The sequence below is a fragment of the Lepidochelys kempii genome, chromosome 2 (genome assembly GCF_965140265.1).
Source record: "Lepidochelys kempii isolate rLepKem1 chromosome 2, rLepKem1.hap2, whole genome shotgun sequence".
Taxonomy (NCBI): Eukaryota; Metazoa; Chordata; order Testudines; family Cheloniidae; genus Lepidochelys; species Lepidochelys kempii.
The window spans coordinates 24,796,480-24,816,447 of NC_133257.1; the positions used below are offsets into that span (position 1 = coordinate 24,796,480).

The 19,968-nt window shown below is 39.9% G+C and overlaps 1 protein-coding gene across 4 annotated transcripts in view; it reads right to left on the bottom strand.

Moving 5' to 3' along the window:
* The window catches only part of COL14A1 (collagen type XIV alpha 1 chain), a 175,469-nt gene that overhangs the window by 63,570 nt on the left and 91,931 nt on the right, over window positions 1–19,968 (bottom strand). For all 4 annotated transcript variants that reach the window (XM_073330233.1, XM_073330232.1, XM_073330231.1 and 1 more), the window contains exons 25-34: window positions 18,919–18,993; window positions 17,125–17,264; window positions 15,826–15,949; window positions 14,569–14,712; window positions 11,347–11,511; window positions 8,910–8,948; window positions 8,567–8,705; window positions 4,460–4,602; window positions 1,755–1,864; window positions 41–199 (exon numbers count right to left, since the gene is read on the bottom strand). In XM_073330233.1, the coding sequence (XP_073186334.1) occupies window positions 41–199; window positions 1,755–1,864; window positions 4,460–4,602; window positions 8,567–8,705; window positions 8,910–8,948; window positions 11,347–11,511; window positions 14,569–14,712; window positions 15,826–15,949; window positions 17,125–17,264; window positions 18,919–18,993 (1,238 nt within the window). The remainder of the gene's footprint in view (window positions 1–40; window positions 200–1,754; window positions 1,865–4,459; window positions 4,603–8,566; window positions 8,706–8,909; window positions 8,949–11,346; window positions 11,512–14,568; window positions 14,713–15,825; window positions 15,950–17,124; window positions 17,265–18,918; window positions 18,994–19,968) is intronic.

The following is a 19,968-nucleotide window of genomic DNA, read 5'->3' on the forward strand; positions in this document are numbered from 1 at the left end:
AATTCTATTATGGTTTAAAAATGGCCTTTGTTTCACTTACTGGTGCAGAGTTGTCCCTTTGTCCTCGGGATCTGACCATTCTTCCTAGCACTTCTATCCCATCAGAAGTAATATTCCCTGCTGCATTAATTGTCTTCTCACTCACTTGCTTGCAGTCAACAATAATTTTGGCTGTAGTCTTGCTGATAACAACATGTAACTAGGCAAAAGTAAAGATATTCAAATACACAGAGAGGAGACTAAGGAATATGGGTTACCAGACACAGTGAGCATTTTTAAAATGAGTTGATGTTATGTTAGCTAGTGGAGCTGAGCAAATAATGCATAGAAGATAATCCATTCAATGAATTAAGCCTCTTTTTCTGCCTATGGAATCTCTGTGAGCAGGTGGCCATCTTCTCACCCCGGTGCAAAGGGCCAATACAAGGATTATTCGCCATCTAAGTCCCACTGAGCCCTTGATTTTTGTGCTACTTAGTGGTGCGCAGGCCTTTTCTGAGCCTGTCGCACAGGACTGTCTTTCACCCAAAATGTTTTGCAGATTTACAAAAGACAAATGGACTCTACCAGAAATAGTAGTAAAATTTACTAAATTTGGATGAAATTGTCAAATAAAATCAGTGTGAAAGTTTTACATTACAAGATCAAAATCCCCTAGTGAGTCACGGAACAGGAAAGCACAGGAAGTAGCAGCACAAGCCTCACCACACTGCCTCGAGAGCTGCGTTATCTTTCACCTTGCCGTCCAACATTAACGGGCCTTGAGACAGCTGGGCAGTACCCAGCACACAGGATTGCTCCAGTCACAACCCATCCTGCACCTTCCACACACACAGCCCACCTTGAGGCACCATCTGTGCCAGGAGCTTTTTGGGGGAAGAGGTGTGGCAGAGCAGTGGGGAAGACTCTCTGTGCTGGGAGTATCACCTGGGAGGGAGGGGCAGTAGCCACACAATAACTTTGTAGCCACTTTGCTCAGACCTAGCTGGCACAAAATGATTGCAAGGCACCCACGCTTGTGCCTTTCAAACATAACTAGGCCAGGGGAATCAGCCGAGATATACGTGCTTTTTTTCCTAATGAAAGATTTGAGCCCCAGAAATAAAAGTGAATAATTAAAGGGATTTATTTACTCCTATGTGCAGTACAACCCCATCTTAATACGTCATGTGTGTCTTCATTTACAGACTTTTAGGAACATGGTAACTATTAGAACTTAGCCAGAACACCAAGGCTACTACCACTATTCTTATGGAAGTGCCAGGAGATCTTTAATGACTATGAAAGGATCATCCTTGTGCATCTCTATTATACATATAGAATTGGTCAAAAACGGCCAATTATTTTTTGCAGAAAATTTTAAAAACTGCATTTTTCCTTTTTCAGTGAAACTTTCCAGTTTTCAAATGAAAAGCCATTTATTGTCTAAATCACTTTTCGACCGATTCTAAACCACTGAATTTGACCAATTTTAAAATATAGGTAGAAACAGAAGTGAATAGATAATAATGAAGAATGAGACCATGATTGATATTACCAGCAACACCAATAAAACAAATCCTTTACATACATGAACCTATTATTGCCAAATTGTTCTCTTAACAGAGTTTGGTAGATGACCTGTAAGCTGTAAAATACAAGAAATCATTGACAAAAGGGGAATGTATACAAGAAATCCTCAAAATGTGAAAAAGGGAACTCGAAAACCTTTGTTCTGTATGCTTAAAATGCATTTTTCTGTTAGTATAACTAACCTTATGGAAACTTCCGTAGAATATTTTCTTTATTTCAGGGCCTTCAAAAGTAACAGTTTGAAAATCCCCTTTGTAGTCATAATTAAAGAAAATCAGAGTTTTACCATCATCTGTACAACGAGAGAGAGAGAGAGAGAAAATCTCAATGTGAGAGGAAAAAACAGGTGCATCATTATTTGTAAGAGCCAACACTGTTCTTAGTAACAGACGACAAAACTTTCAAGACAGTCCCTGCCCTAAAAACCTTACAGTCTACAGAGTTATCATTTGTATTTTATGTTCCGCAAACTGAAAATCATGCAGCTATTTATTCTGGTTAAGGAAAGGAAAAGCTGTGTTATTAGTACTTTCTAAATCAATGCTTTATCGCTACAATGTATAGTGCCTCTGATACATCATATTTGCAGCTACACTGTTATGTAGCCACTGGAGTCAGTTGGAATTCTTCACTGGAAGCAGCTACAGAATTATACCCCTGGAATAAGTCTTCTCCGAGACTTGGATTTTCAAAAGAACATACAAGAGTTAGGTGTAGAGCTGTGCAGAAGATGAGAATTTTGTTTTATGAAAAAGATTTTGAAACCTGACTTTGTTCCAAATTGCAACATAAACTGAAAATTTTGAAATTCCCCATAAAAGAAATATAAAAAAAAAAATGGCCTCAGGTTGATCAAAATTTTCAATTTTCAATTTTGATTTTTTAAATGTTGTATTATATTATAATATGCTATAACATAATGCAAAAAAGAGAAATATGGTTTCAAAATGAAAAATCAAAACGTTTCATTCTGAAAACGCGAAAACAGTATGTTTTGATATTGTCAGAACTTTTTTCTTGCTTTTCTTCCAAAACAAAACTCAGACAAAACTGACCTAATTTTGCCAAGAGTTTGGATTTGGATGGAATTGCATATTATGATGAAATATAGTTCTGTCAAAGTTTCTCCAGTTAACTCTAGTTAGGTGCCCAACTACCACTGAAATTCTGTTAGGGTCCTTTGAAAACCCCATTCCAACTGTCCCATAGATGTAACCCAGATGAAAGGTGCAAGCAGAGCTCTGTGACCAGATGATATTCAATATCCTCACTGATTTCAGCCTATTCTATCAAAGAAGATGTTTTGAATTGATTTGCAAAAAGCACTAAAAGCCTATCACATTCTGCTAGCCTCTACTACAAGGCACCAGGTGTTTCTATGAAGTCATGAAAGCATTCTTGTTTTGTATCTATAGCTAGAGTTGGGTTTATAGCTAGAGTCTATAGCATTTACAGAGTTTATAGCGAGAACTGGGTTACTTCTTGACTACAATCTTAATCACGGACCTGAGATCAGCACACACAATGAGGAATGCTACAGTGTCTTTCATAATCATCATACAAGGTTTCTAACTTTCATACATTCGTGCTGTATCTGACTGTCAATTGTGGCACTTGGTAACATATTGGTTAGACCTGTAAGGTATGTCTATACTGCAATTAGACACCCACGGCTGGCCCATGCCATGTGACTTAGGCTAGTGGGGCTCGGGCAAAGGGTCTGTTTAACTGTTGAGATGTAGACATTCAGGCTCAGGCTGGAGCCTGGGGTGTAGGACCTTGAGAGGTGGGAGGGTCCCAGGGCTTGGGCTGCAGCCCAAACCCAAACATCTACACAGTAATTAAACAGCCCCTTAGCCTGAGCCCCATGAGCCCAAGTCAGCTGGCACAGGCCAACCATGGGTGTCTAATTGCAATATAGATATCCCCTAAGAGACCTGACTTCAATTCCCTGCTCCACCACAGATTTCCTATGTAATCTTGGGAAAGTCACCTGAGCCCAGATTTTTAAAGGTATTTAGGCACTGCAATGCCCAGTGTTGCACTGCCTAACTGATTTAGGGGACTAAGTCTGATTTTCAAAAGTGATTTATAGAGCTTAAATGTCCTAAGTGCCTAAATCCCTTTGAAAATCAGACAGGCTCTAAATCAGCTAGGCATTGCAATTCTGAGCCCAGCAATGTCTAAATATCTTTAAAAATGTGGGCCTTATATTTTCTAAGAAAGAATGTTCCTGATATTTTCATTTTCAAATATTTGGGATGTGCCCCTATACTCTGGTGATGGGAGTAATATAAATAATTAAATAATAATAATGCCTCGTTCTTTCCATCAGTAGATCTCTAAGCACTTTACATCATTATCCCAGTTTTACAGATGGGGAATCTGAAACACAGAGATGTGACGTGACTTTCCCAAGGTCACTCAGAAGGCCAGTGGCAGAGCCAGAATAGTCCTATGGTTTTCCGACTCCTAGTCCTGTGCTCTATCCACTAGGAAACACTGCCTTGAGAAATATCCTGATCTCATTGGCATACATCAAAAAGTAATTCTATTACATCCCTGATCCAGTGCCAACTGAAATCAATGTGAGTTTTCAAAGTAACTTGGGAGGATTCAAATTTCAGTTTCACCCATGTAAATTCACAGTTACTCCAGATTTTCACCAGTAACTAAAATCCAAATCTGAACAACTGACTCCAGCTCAGATTAATATATGATTCTATCTATAGAAAATCCATTGGAGACCCACAGCTTCAATATGTTGATAATTATTTTATTAATACATTCTTTATTTAAACCATCATCAATGCCTAGTTTCAGCATTATTTTTAATCACACATCCCAAGGGGACAAAAAAGCATGCCATAAGATATAAAATACCTACTGTCCAAAATAACTCCAACAAGTGGCTCATATTTTTCATTTAAAATCTCCCACAGAGCAAATGGCTCCTGGGGTGTGTCAGGGAGTATACGGAATAGAAAAGTAATGGTGTAGTCTGAAGGCAGCCCCTCTGGGTGCAAGTATCTGTAACAAAAAGAATATTCTGTGCACTGAAGTAATCACAGTAAAGCTGATTTAAAAAGCATTCTTTATTACTTTGGACTTGTCTTTTGAAATCAAGATCATGCAGCCATATGAGACAGGCATCATTACACTTAGTAGAATCTACTCAACCATGATATAAGTTAGAACAATGCTAACCTGGGGATTTTTCCAAATATTTTAATTATAAACTTGATGGTGCTTTACATTTTTGAAGTGATAATTAAAATAACAAAGTAGAACAGAGATTAAAAACTGCAACTAAAAAAGAGTTTCATTTTAGAAACTGAGGGCCTAATCCTGAGTTCAATGGGAGTTGAAGGTATTTATGATCAAGCCATGAATTATATTAAAAGCTACATTTTTTAAATGCATCCATTTGTGAGATTTTTGATACTATTAAATAAATGGACACAAGTCTGACATCGGGAATCATAACATGCAAAACTGGCCACTCAGTAAAAGAATTAAGGGTGGCAATTCTGCAACAGAAAACTTCAAAAACAGACTCCAAGGAGAAACTGCTGAGCTTGAATTCATATGCAAACTAGATACCATTAACCTGGGTTTGAATAGAGACTGGGAGTGGCTGGGTCATTACACATATTGAATCTATTTCCCCACGTTAAGTATCCTCACACCTTCTTGTCAACTGTCTAAATGGGCCATCTTGATTATCACTACAAAAGTTTTTTTTCTCCCGCTGATAATAGCTCATCTTAATTAATTAGCCTCTTATAGTTTGTATGGCAAATTCCACCTTCTCTGTATGTATATATATATATATATATCTTCTTAGTATATGTTCCATTCAATGCATCCAATGAAGTGGGCTGTAGCCCACGAAAGCTTATGCTCTAATAAATTTGTTAGTCTCTAAGGTGCCACAAGTACTACTGGTTTGGGTTTTTTTGCGGATACAGACTAACACGGCTGCTACTCTGAAACCTTAAATTTAGTATGTGATGAAAACATAAATGAGTTGGAAGACCCATTATAATGGACCTTTCCTTTCTAGTTCAATGTCCTTTAAACCATTGGTAGATAAGCAACTAACTTGTGACAGAGACTATTTTGGGAACTTTTATAATTATATTTAGAATGTATTTTATAAATATAGAAGCCAAAATTTTAAACAGTCCAGTCAAAATGGATTTTACATATAAAATTGAAATCTACTGATAGCTAGAAATAGGCAGATACTTTTTGGTAGGTAGTTTATTTGCCAAAAAAATGCATTCATCAGTCGAAGAAAACTATTCATGAATTCGGGTAGAACTTGGCAAATAGTTTCAGCTGACTAAAAAAAAAAATCAAAGAAGTTGAAATAGTTCATTTTGACATTTTTGAAAGGAAATGTTTTGATGTCTTGTTTTGAAATGACATTTCATTTCTAAATTTAGTTAGATTTAAAAAAAAAACTAAAAAGGGTAAAACTCGCCCAAAAATGTAAAAAAAAAAAAAAAGTCATTTGAGTTTTAATGCAAAATTATTATTCTTTTTGAGTTTTTAGTTTAATTGAGAACCCCCCCTTCCCCCCCCAAATCAGTTTTGGTTAACCCACAATGAATTTTCTTTTGCCATTTGCAGTTTGGTCATCAAACCAAAAAATCAGTTATTCACTCAGCTCTTTTGAAAGCCTCCCAGAATTTTTTCAGAAGAGCAGGGATGTTCATAATAGAAGAGATGTTTGTTATTTTATTTCATTTCCTAAAGCTTGGGTTTGTTATTCTACACTCTAAGCTTTTATTTAAGCTCTGTTTGACCAATCTTGAGCAGGGACAAAAGAAAAATGAGAGGTCCAGGATTAATGCACTAGCTGGCTCTAAAGTGGAAATATGAATTATGAGTCTGATTTGCATAACATGTATAGATGCCTTATGTGGGGGGAAAAGTTACTGATAAGTCCAACTTCCCACTGGTCCCAGTGCTACTTTGGAAATTGTGTGCTTTTGGATACCGTGCTTATTTTTGGAAGAAAACAGCATAAAAATTGCATTCAATAATCATTATAACCTGTACAATTCACATATGGGATGCATTAGTACATTCTCTCTGTGTATGTGTGTGCACAATTCTTAGGCAAAGTCCTGCTCTTAGAACCACTCTCTGAAGCCCTTACCAGCAACATGTTTTCTATTGTGTATTCAGCACTCAAACCCCAGGCAGATTTACATATATTGGAGATGAAGAATATAAAGAATATAAAACACTGGGGGCCAAGAGTCTCTTCAGGATTTCTGGCTTGGAAAGCAAATTCAAATCTGAGTTCAGGAAAGTGACGGTAAAGTCAGAGTTAAGAGACAGTAAAGTCAGAGACAATCATCTGCAGGGATGATTTAATTGGGAATTGGTCCTGCTTTGAGCAGGGGGTTGGACTAGATGACCTCCTGAGGTCCCTTCCAACCCTGATATTCTATGATTCTATGACAAAGGACCATTTTGTCAGGAGGACAGCTTTGGTCTTCAAAGTATTCAGCGTAAGAAATTACACCATTGGTGGAAGTTGACAGAGTCAAGACAGGCTGGTAAATGAAAAATAAAAGGTTCAGACACTGAGTGGAAGGCGGATGTACAATAGAACAGAATAAAAGTGATGACCTAAGATGAAGCTAAGAATGTGGTCCCCAAGGAGAAAATATATGGAGAACTAGATAGATAGAAAAACAGAATCTTACAGCATTCCAAATTGGAAAAGGAGAGCTAGAACTGAAACCAAGAGGGAGTGCAGTGAAGACATCAAGTTTTTGCATACAGTGCTCAGAGAAGGGAGAGATATCCATAATATTCAATGTCACAATGAGATCAGATGAGATGAGAAAAAAAAAAAAAAAGATATCCCTGAGCCATACCTGTAAGGAGTCCTTAACAACACAAAGAAAGACAATCTCAATACCGTGCAAAGGGTTGAAAACACAATGAAGCAAACAGGAAAGCTGTGCTGCTGAGGTAGCCAGAGAGGTAAGGGAAGAGCATATAGAAAAGCAGAAGAGATAATAAAGCAAAACAAATGAGGGCAGAAGCATGAACTGCTAACCTCTGTAGATTCCAACCAAACTGCCTCCCTGCCAAACAAAACATTGGGAAAGCCATCAATAAGAAAGTTTCTAGGAGTATAGTCCCAACTGTGGCAAAACAAGATAATTTCATATAAACACCAAGAAGGTATCTAACATAAACGTTTAAAACTATTTCTTTGTGGAAAAACTATTGTTCTTCTGTACTAATTTCAGACCAATAAATGCTTCTAGTTAATTTCTGCAGGGTGTAATCCAGTAATTGGCACCCAGATATAAAAGCTAATCCATTCCTTTCCTCTGCTGTGGTGTTGTTAGTCCACTGTGTCTGTATGGGGAACTGGATGTAGAGGAGCCATGGACCATGCATAGCACAAGAAGCAGAGTCCTCGTGGATTAAGGGAAGGTCAGAAGATCCTCCCATCACCCTTCTTCTGAAGGAGTAAGATAATAAGTACTCCAGGGGCGATTCTTTACCTCCACCTGTGTGCCTCTTCACAGAACCTAGTCCTAATTCTTGAACTGCATGGCAGATCCTGGATTTAAACACATGGGTAGACTGATACTCTTCCTCCCAGTGGGTAGCACTATCCATGAGAAATCCCACTGAAAAACAGTGGGACTATTCATAGAGTTAAGTAATACTGAACATGAGTAAATTATCACAATCTGGCCCTAAATTTGCATACACGAAATTGATAATCATCATATTGACACCTGTCTGCAAGTAGCTTATGTCTGAAGCTAAAAATTGGAGTGGAGTTAGTTCAGGACTTGGGTATCCATGAAACACTCTTGCTATTCGCCGTTATAACATACATTGAAATAACATGTTGGTCTCCATGTTCTTCCGCCATGGAAAGGCTAAGTCTAAAATGAGTGGCGTCTTGCACGGGGCACTAGGACCTTTTACATATATTAATACTTACTTGGTAGGCTGAGAAACCAAGGCATCTTTATGCAGTCTGTAACACGGATAAGCATTAAAAGTACCAGGCTCCATAGATACTCCTTCTACTGTCGAAAACTCCTTTTCAACCAAACCAAACATTTCCATCATTTTAAATCCTGGAAAGCATAAAAATACTGAACGTATCACTTTAAATTCATTATGTTAAGGGACAAACTGAACTACATAAAGGAGCTTCATATCACCGTGCGGTTAACAGCTGTTGTTATAAACAAAAGTAAGTAATTTATTCCCTACAGGTGTGTATCTCAGTAAATGAAAACGATTACATAAATGCAGAATCTATTATCACAATACTGTACCTGCTAAACTGTTGCCATCCTTATATACCAATGGGCAGGCTGGAAAAAATTAAAAATATATTTAAACTCAGAAGAGCAGTACATACTTCAAAATATATCTGTTTTATTTCTTCCTATAAAGAGAAAATTAAACTAATCTCTCCCAGGAAAGGTCTGCAGCAGAATCAGCAAACAGTGAGGTCTACAGATCTAGTTCTGGGCATCTGTGAGGCAAACCCACAGCTAGACCATGGCTGCTCACTCAGCTAGGACTCATCCCCGTCCAGCAGAGCCTGCAGTGACTCAACTCTCAGGCATGCTGCAGCAGCATATCCCTGGGCAGGGCCCAAGTCAGATGACCCCAGTGCACAGATATTTCACCTTTACTGCCAGAACCACAAGTAAGTTTGTACAAGATCACCACTTGGCTAGGAACCCTCCTGCTGTCTCATGGTGTTACTGACTCTCTAGGCTTCCAGACTACCCTCAGTCCTGTCCCTGTTCCTTGTCCAAGCCTTGTTCCAGCCTCGTCTGTGCCCTAATTTGAATGTGCTCCAGCCCTGATCCTGACCTGCTCCAGCCCTGCACCTGCCTCTGAACCCCAGACCTTTGGACTGACTCCAACTCAGCTTTGACCTTCAGCCTGCTTCCAGACTCAGATTACAATCCTGATTTGGGTTGTCTATGGAATCTTTGCCCGACTCTGACCCACAGCCTGTCCCCAGACCCTGGTTTCAGCATTGCCCTCTTTCTGGTCCTGACTCTGTTTGGATTCAAATCACTACTCCAACCACCAGGCATGACAGCCTAGAGCCCAGAGCCTGACAGCATCCCATGTGGCACCACTAGGTGTTCCAGGCTAGCACCCCAAATTAAAGGGCACCTTTGAAAATGTAGGCCTGAATGACCAATCAATAATATTGCTGAGCTTGCAAAGTTCTGGTCTAATGATTAGGGCCCTACCAAATTCATGGTCTATTATGGTCAACTTCACGGCCACAGGATTTTAAAATTGGTAAATTTCACATTTTCAGATGTTTAAATCTGAAATTTCATGGTTGTAGTCATGGGGGCCCTGACCCAAAAGGGGAGGAGATGAGGGGGGGGGGGTCACAAACCTGTTGTAGGGTGGTCATGGGATTGACATCCTCACTTCTGTGCTGCCTTCAGAGCTGGACTCTGAAGGAAGCAATCACAGAGCTTCCTGCAGCCACAGAAGGTTCCCAGAGGTGGAGATGGGTCTGATCTCCCCCCACCTCCCTCCAGAGCAGCTGTGCAGGGAATGGACAAATCCCGTCCCGCCCCAGCCCAGCCGGAGCTAGGAGTCCCCATTGCTGGGGCGCTCCCAGCAGCACAGGGAAGATCAAACCCAAAAGTCTCCTCCAGTTGCAGGAACCTTTGGGACTGCTGCCCTGTCCCAGAGCATCCTGCAGCAGAGGGAGGCACCCAGAGGTGGGTCTGGTCTCTCCCCCCAGAGCAGCTGTGCAGGGGATGGATACGTCCTGCCCTCCGCAGCCCAGCCTGAGCTAGGACCCCCACATTTCTGGGGCGCTCCTAGGAACAAGGGGACACCGGATTTCACGGGAAAGGTCTTATTTCACGGTCCATGATGCATTTTTCATGGCCATGAAATTGGTAGGGCCCTACTAATGATGCATAATGTTGAAGCTGCAACCATCAAGAAGTAGATTGTAAGGGTTTAAAAAAGGATGCATCGGAATACAAAGAAAGCAACATTCTTGTGTATTCACTTCTGGCAGATTGCAGCTCTATATTCATGTCAGCTACATACATGCCATTTTCCAGGCATATATATAATGGAACATAATGAGGGTGTGTGTGTATGAAACGTGGATCATGCCCTCTGACCACTAGGCCCTGACCCAGAAAGTCCCTCCTTTCCTCTAGTCATAGAGGGTCTAGAAGAATGACATCTCCATGACTTTGGAGAGGTGCCAGAATTATAGCAGGAAAGTCCTGCTCCACCCTTCCCCTTTGGGCTATAACTTTTCCAATTTGTGTGCTATATACATACTAGAATTTGGCCCTGAGGAATGCATTTTACAGATGTTGTTTAAATAAGGACTGTTTAGTCAACACTAATCACAGAATAGGTTAAGGGTCTGTAGAAAATAAAAGGTAATTTAAAAATTGTAGACCAAAATTCTGCTCTCATTTACCCTGCTGTAAATTCAGAGCAACTTCTTTGTGGTCAGTGGAATTACTCTGGGTTTACACCAGTATAACAGAGGTCCCTGAATAACTGCAACCAGAACCCGATTAGTCTTGTACCACAATAATATTGTAGCAATGATAGCCATAGAGATATTAGAAAACTCACTGTATGTTTCAATGGAATGGAAATAGAATTTTTGGAATAGAAAAGTGAATAAATAAACTCCTTATTTAGCAGGTATTGAATGTTGCATAGGCACAAATACAAATCAAAATGGCTAACTTGCTGATGCAGTTTCACAGACAAAAGTGATCAGCTCATCTTCAATCTTCTTGAAGGCATCAAAATCATCCACAAAGAAGACATGTCTTTCACTAGGCTTGCTGCCAATGTTAACTAATTCTGAATAATCTGCATCCGCCACACCAATAGCAAAAATGCTGAAACCTATAAAACAAAAGGAAATATTCTTGTAATGTGTTCATTCGAAGAGCAGAAATCAAATACAAACATACCATGTCCTTTGGCTCCTTTCATGACTAAATGTAAAAGTAGAAAAATTCAGTCCTACTTCTCGTTCAGCCAATAGCTAAGCGAAACCAGTTTGTTTACATTTACGGGAGATAATGTTGACCACTTCTTAATTACGTCACTGAAAGTGAGAACAGGTGTTTGCATGGCACTTTTGTAACTGGCATCGCAAGATATTTACGTGCCAGATGCGCTAAAGATTCATTTGCCTCTTCACTCTTCGGCCATCATTCCAGAGGACATGCTTCCATGCTGATGACGCTCATTAAAAAATAATGCATTCATTAAATTTGTGACTGAACTCATTAGGGGAGAATTGTATGTCTCCTGCTCTTTTTTACCCGCATTCTACGATATATTTCATGTTATAGCAGTCTCGGATGACGACCCAGCACATGTTGTTCGTTTTAAGAACACTTTCATTACAAATTTGACAAAATGCAGAGAAGATACCGATGTGAAATTTCTAAAAATAGCTACAGCACTCGACCCAAGATTTAAGAATCTGAAGTGCCTTCCAAAATCTGAGAGAGACAAGATGTGGAGCATGCTTTCAGAAGTCTTAAAAAGAGTAAAAAGAAAAGGAGTACTTGTGGCACCTTAGAGATTAACAAATTTATTTGAGCATAAGCTTTCGTGAGCTACAGCTCACTTCATCGGATGCATTCAATGAGTAACTCAGTAATTCAGTGAGTAAAAAAGGAACACTCAGATGCAGAAACTACAGAACCCGAACCACCAAAAAAGAAAATTGACCTTCTGCTGGTGGCATCTGACTCAGATAATGAAAATGAGCATGCGTTGGTCTGCACTTCTTTGGACCGTTATCTAGCAAAACTCGTCATCAGCATGGACACATTCCTCTGAAATGGTGGTTGAAGCCTCAAGAGACATATGCATCTTTAGCTCATCTGACATGTGAATATCTTGCCACGCCAGCTACAACAGTGCCTGTTCTCATTTTCAAGTGCCATTGTAAACAGGAAGCAGGCAAATCTTCTGCAAATGTAAACAAACTTGTTTGAATGATTGACTGAACAAGAAGTAGGAGGACTGATTGGACTTGTATTCTCTAAAGTTTTACATTGTTTTATTTTTGAATGCAGGGATTTTTGTACATAATGCCATGGCCAGTAGAAGGACTTTCCTAACCGAGAATTTCAACCTCTGAAACTCGTTCCTTTCACAAATACACCAGACTTTTACTGTAATAATTCTTGTTATCTGTATTACAATAGGCCCAAACCAATATCAGGGCTCCTTTGTGCTAGACACAGTCCATACATATAGTTAGAGACAGTTCGTGCTCCAACCAGTTTACAATCTAAACAGACAACACAGACAGGGGGAACAAAGGCACAGAGAGATTAAGTGATTTGCCCAGGGTCACAAAGCAGAGCTAGCGACAGAGCTCGGGTCTCCTGACTCCCATTCCAGTGTCCTATCCAGCAGACCACACTGTGTCTCTAGTGCAGTGGCTCTCAATGTTTCCAGACTACTATATCCTTTCCAGGAGTCTGATTTGTCTTGTGTACCCCAAGTGTCACCTCACTTAAACAACTTGCTTAGAAAATCAGACATGGAAATTCAAAAATGTCACAGCACAATGTTACTGAAAACTTGCCGACTTTCTCATTTTTACCACACAATTATAAAAATCAATTGGAATATAAATATTGTACGTACATTTCAGTGCATAGTATATAGAGCAGTATGAACAAGTCATTGTCTGTATGAAATGTTAGTTTGTACTGACTTCGCTAGTCCATTATATGTAGCCTGTTGTAAAACTAGGCAAATATCTATGTGAGTTGATGTACTCCCTGGAAGACCTCTGCCTAAACCCTGGGGTACACATACCCTGGGCTCAGAACCACTGCTCTAGTGAGCTCCAATGCATAATACACGATGTATCTAGTTGATCAACTCTTCAAAATAGTTTGGTTCAATTTAACTGGAGAGCCTTTTTATTTTTGTTAGGGATTTGGGATTTTTGTTGCTGCGCTTCTAAATTTAAAAACTAGTTCTGTTATTATGTAATTCTTGTTTTATTAGCGAGATGCTGTGCTCAGCCGTGATTTCAGTGTAAATGCATGAAAAATAAACATAGCATGATTCATTTCTTATGAGTCAATATCTGACATTCAAATGATGCAAGTGGACAACTCAATGGAGAGACCATATTGTTTTGGGCTACAAGACCCAGTGATTAGTCAGAGCCCTGTACATGCCAAATTTAAAAAAAAAAAAAAAGTGTGTGCATACTACTTATTGAACCAACAGCCATTATAGACACTTATTTCTGTTATCCAGCCCGTCTGGAACCCAAGCTTCCTCTTCGTTCTTTTGGAGGCAGGGACCATGTGTAAATGTTCTGTGCTGTTCCAAGCACACTTTGGGGCTTGGTACAAATACTAAACAACAATAGTTATAACGTTCATAATCTAATTATCGTGCTCAAAAACCATGGTGATGGGCACCAATATAAAACCCTGAGATAGGTAGTATAAAAACTTTAAGATAGTTATTGGAAGATGAGCGGCAGATTAGAAGCAGCACAAGAGTCCATCAAAGGTGCTTCATAAGAGCTCTTGTCTGGAAGGACAAAATAGTTCGGATGCTTCTAAAAGTGAGTTTATCTATTGTGGATGACAATATGGACTTGTAGGCCCTCTCCTGAAAGTACTTAAGCATGTGAGTAGTCTGCATGATTTTAAAAACATGCACAAAAATTGAGCCAATAATACTAATAACTACAAATAAATTATATAAAATGCTAGTCATTCCCTAGTGGAATTCAGAGTTTCCCAGTGTGTGCTGTCTGCTTTACGTCTGACTTGGATTAGATTTGTAAACCCTTCTGGGGCAGGAATTATCCATATCTTGTGTCTGGGCTTAAACAGTGATTATGAAGATGAAGATGGAGGAGCAGGAAAAACTGAAAATGCAAACATTTCTTAATATATGTGTTACCATCTAGTTGCATCTCTCTGGAGACTTTGTTCACATCATCCTGTGATCGTCCATCAGTAATGACCACCAAAACTTTAGGGATACCCCTCCTTATGCCTGAATCAGTGGTAAACAAGGCCTCCTGTGCATGCTTAATTGCTTTGCCTGAAACAGAAGAAATTCACTATGAAACGAATCTGGTTCATCCTAGATTTTCTGTTAATGCTTTATATACTGATAAAAGAACAAAGCCCCATATAAATTATTAGGTCAAGATTTTCGAAAGCATTTACCTAACGCCAAGCTTCTAAAGCCATGTTTAGACACCTAAATAGATAGCCCGATATTGAAAAGTGCTGAGCACCCAGCAGCAAACTCTGACTTCAGTGAGAGCTGGCGTGTGCTTGGCACTTTTGAAAATCAGGCCACTTATATAGATGAATAAATATGGATTTAGGAACCTAATTTTGACCTTGTATTTTCAAACTCTCATCTCTTGACCTTTGGCTTCTTAGGTTTAAAAAGATATGGCCAAATCCTCTATACTAAATGGACTTGGTTGGGATGTGGCGGGTCCTATGGTAGTCAACACACACCAAGTCCTCCCCTACAAGGATGCAAGTAGTTCAAAAATGCCAGTGCAGAATTTTCTGGGGAAAATGGAAATGTGTAATTGTGGTCACAGTGCAGTGCAAGTAGTTGCATTAAATTTCTGTGAAGTCTGAGACGATAAACTCTATGGCCCCAAATAATCCTGCCAGTATTCAAGCTGAATTTCCTCCTCCTCAGAAAGCTATCCTCAGGGGCTAAACACAATTCTAGCTAGTACCACACCCATTCCACCCCTGATCTGCTGAAACACACTGCAAACCCCTGAACAACTTCCCTCTCCAGGATGGAGTCTCTCACTTTTCCACCTGCCAGCATGAATCCACATTACTTCCCATTCCACCTTCCCCAGCCTCCACAGCCATTTGTCTTCGACAGACCCTTTTCCCTTCACTGGTCCCCAGCCCTATAGTTGGGTTAAGACCCAGAAGTGCAGAGGTGCATCATGTGAGTAGTGCAACCAGGAGATCACCCGGGCTCTCTGGTCATGATGATGTGGGACATTCCAGAGTCTCGCCTTTCATCCCCACTGCCGACTATCTTCATCCCCACTCTTCTTGCACTGATGTCACATGGCCTTATCCTGACAAACCACTTTGCAAATGGAGAGGTAACTCTGTCCAGAAAATGGTCATAAGAAACTGTTTCACAGCCTGCAACTGCTCTCACCTGTTTTGGTGTTTCCTCCTTTGTACGCTATGTGCTGAATGGCTTCAAGAAGAGTCTCTTTCGTTTTGTACACATTCAGTTTAAATTCTGTTCTGGGATCATCACTGAACTGAGCTATGGCAACCTGTATACAGAAAACATGCTAGTTAGTAAACACTGTTCTATGTTTAACAAGGGCACATGAACCAGATCATTTAAAATAAGAGTTGTTTGGACTTTTGCTCCCTCCTTGACTTGAAGTCTTTTTTAATTTTTTTTTTTTTAATTTCACTACATAAAGTTCAAATTTGTTCTCTGCAGCTTTGGTTGCTGCCTATCACTTTCTGGTTTCATTGGGTAGAAACAGGATGAGGAAGTTTTCCCACCTTGGCAAAAGCATTCCCTGTTCAGTCCTAGGGCAAAATCCTATACACAGTTGCTCATATATGTATAGTTATTCCCGCTCAGAAATAGTTTTACGTGAGTAACTGTGAGATTGGGACCGAAACTTAGGAAGTATTAGAAATAACATGAGAACCTATTTTTGAGTTATTTTCTCTCCCAAATGTGTTGCTACGTGAGCCCTGCCCTGCCTTAAATTAAGCATGTGTTTCTGTGGGATTGAGGACTATGTTTGTAAAAATAATTTGTTCTGATGTGAATCAGAAATTAAGAGAAAGCAAGGAATAAGTGTTTCTCTATGTTTGGAAAGTGTCTAACACCTTTTGGGTGCTTTTGTAACCTTAATATTAAACAACAACAAAATTAAAATGGCGTGATTTAAAACAGTGATATGCACAGCTGTATTTTTTAAAAGGTTATAAAAAACTCTTACAGAGCACATTCAGTGTTTATCATCTTTTCCTGCGCAAGTACTTTAAAAATATGAATATAGTAATTATTTTAAATATTGTGCTTTATTTTATATCACATTTGTGCTTAGTCTAGAGCAGATGAATTTATAAAAACAAGAAAATTGAAAAATAAGCTTACAATTTTTAATGTCAGTGAAAACACTATTGTTTCTAGAGGACTAGGGTTGAAATAAACACCAGGTGGAGGAGCAGCACAAGGCCTAAATACTACTTAAATCCCATTGTGAGGGCTTAAGAGAGACTTGAATCATTCTTACACATTGTGCTGTCTCTCTGGTGAATCTCACCCTATGAAATATATAAAATAAGATACTGCAAAAGAACTGCTGCCAGAACTCAGTTTATAGAAAGAAGTGTGAAACAATGTCAACCACACTTTGATTGGTTTGATTTTAGACACTAGATACACTTGTTCGGTTATGCTCTCTCTCTTTGTGTTTGTTACCTGAGTTCCATCAGGACCAATTCTGTCCAAAGCTCCAACAGTGCTATACAGGAATCCAATTATTTTATTGAAATTGTCATCTCCAATACTCCATGACCCATCCACTAGGAACACCAGGTCAGCTTTGGCAGCTTTGCAAACTGTTGAACAACAAATATTTTGGAAGTTACTTTTTGGTCACTGGTAACTTCTTTGTTAATACTCACTAAGGTCTCAGTCCGGCAATAGGATCTGCTGGCATGGACACCCGAGTGCATGCAGAATCAACAGGGATCTGCACGGGATGAAGCATCTACACTAGCAGATGTGATTACATATCAGAGGTTAAAGTCTTAAAGGTTATTAAATATTTTGCTAAACATTTTAATTTTAAAATAATGTAGCACACACATTTACATAACCCGAGAAGCTGGCAGAACATACTGAGCCACTGTACTAGGTAGCAGGGCGAGAAATCCTCCACTGCCAGGCTGTGGAGCTGCTCTTCAGAAGCTCCTCCAGCTGACAGACTGGAGTAACCTCCATAACTCCTTATGTTCCTTTTCCAGGAGACTAGATACGGGTAGCCAGAGCAAGGGAATAAGGAGGAGCCTTACATCCTCTTGCAGCCCAGTGCAGGCATGCAGAATAGACAGCAGTCTGGACCTGTGAGGCTGGACCTCAGCCGCTCACCTCTGCATGCCGTTCAGTAGACAGTCCCCATGGAGCTGAGCTCCATCTCACTGAGGAGTTACTCCTGACAAGGCTCCTTGGAATCTCCTCCCTAATTTGCACAGCAATTGCTTAGGGCAAGAAAGTGGGCATAAATTGAGGTTGCCCCTGAAAAAAAATTTTTACCCCCTAAGGAAGAAATTCACTTAAGTGCCAAGGGTCAGAAGAGGAAGACACATAAATGTGACCATTCTTGCTGTTTTCAGCTGAAGTGTACTCAGCTTTGGGTATATTTGCTGCTGCACAGTTCTATGCAGTGCGTACGATCCCTTTCTTGCTGTATCTAGGGATGAGCTCCTCAGCTGGTTTGAAGTTGCACAGCTCCATTGACTTCAAGTTGAGGATCTGCCCTTAATCCCCAACAATAAACCACTCTGAACAGAAACATTTATGAGACTCTATATGAGACTCAGGGAAGTTTATAGGAGATTGATACGCCAAGGGAAGCCCTTATTTAAAGAGAAGAGTTGTGAGTATAGTAAATGCACATGGCCAATGCCTTCTGCATTAGAATATTTTTATGGACTAGAAAAATCATGTTGTTTTATAAGTCTAACAACTGCTAGGACAGTGGTTTTCAACCTGTGTGCATGTCTATGGAGTCCACGAAAGGTTGTCGTCACCATAGAACAGTGGTTTTCAACTTGTGGTCCATTGAACTGTGGGGGTCTGCAGACTATGTCTAAGATTTCCAAAGAGGTCCGCACCTCCATTTGAAATTTTTTAGGGCTCTGAAAATGAAAAAAGGTTGAAAACCATGGTACTAGGCTATATATACACTGGTCTACAGTAAAATGTACCTATCTGTTTCCTTCTGTTGCAACATATTTAAAACGTGTTAATTATTTACCAATTGTATGCTTTGCATAAATTCACCAAAAAGGTCCCCCAAACAATAAAACACAATCTGGGGACAGTTCCTCAATGCATGTAAATCAGCCCAGACCCATTAGCTTCCATGGAGCGACATCAATTTATACGAACTGGGAATCTGGCCCTAGAAATCTATAATAGTGATCAAAACCAGAAAATGATCTACATAAGTTAAGACTATTTTAACCCATAAACACAGCACATGTTTACCTTCTTTTGCAGGAGGGATTGTAGGTGGTGGAGCTATTGTTGAAGGAGAAGTCGGTGGTTGAGTTGGAAATGGTACTAGAAATTAAAAGGAGAGAATACCAAGAAGAAATCTTATCTGAAGACACCTTCACACATTTTTAGTTATTTGAGGTAAGGCATTTTCTCCTTTTGTTTTGTTTGCATACCTATCTAGTTATACAACCCAAAGGCTAGTTTTGTGTGTGTGTACATACGCTTGCAATGTCTACCGCTATTGGCTGGATCTACTACTGCAACTACCAACTAAGGCCTAAATTGTGGCTTTGCCACAAGCCCCATGTATGATACATTTCAGAGTAGCAGCCGTGTTAGTCTGTATCCGCAAAAAGAAAAAGGAGTACTTGTGGCACCTTAGAGACTAACAAATTTATTTGAGCATAAGCTTTCGTGAGCTACAGCTCACTTCATCGGATGCATAAATTTGCTAGTCTCTAAGGTGCCACAAGTACTCCTTTTCTTTTTATGTATGATACAGCGTATTGTGCTGTCCCAGAAGTGCTCGGGAAGCAGACTGTGACACAGACACTTTCCCCTGCTCTGGGGGGACATATCTTGCGCAGGCCCTAGACTTGCAGTGTCCATACTCTGCTGTGCCAGGTATAATTCTCCTATCCCTTTCTGACCACTCCCTTGCCCACCTGCCCAGGAGGGGAAGTAACAACTCCTCAAAGGCTGGCTTCCCCAGCATACTGCTATACTTACCACAGGCAGCCAGCACAGGGAAATAAGGAGGGGCCTTCCAATTCCTTACAGCCCAGTGCAGGCATGCAGAAAAGACAATAGTCTGGCCCTGAAGGAACTCTCCCTTAGCTCCACTGGTAGAGGTTGGTATTTTTTTAATCTGGAGACCAGATTTGTAGCTCTCTGTGTAATATTGAGTCATTATGCCTCTCGCTGCGTGCAGCGCATGATTTGTTACAAGGTTACTATGCACAGGTAATCTTGAAAAATTGGCTTCCTTGTCTTCTACTTCACACTAAGAGGAGTCTCTGAATGGCACTTTCCCAGAAA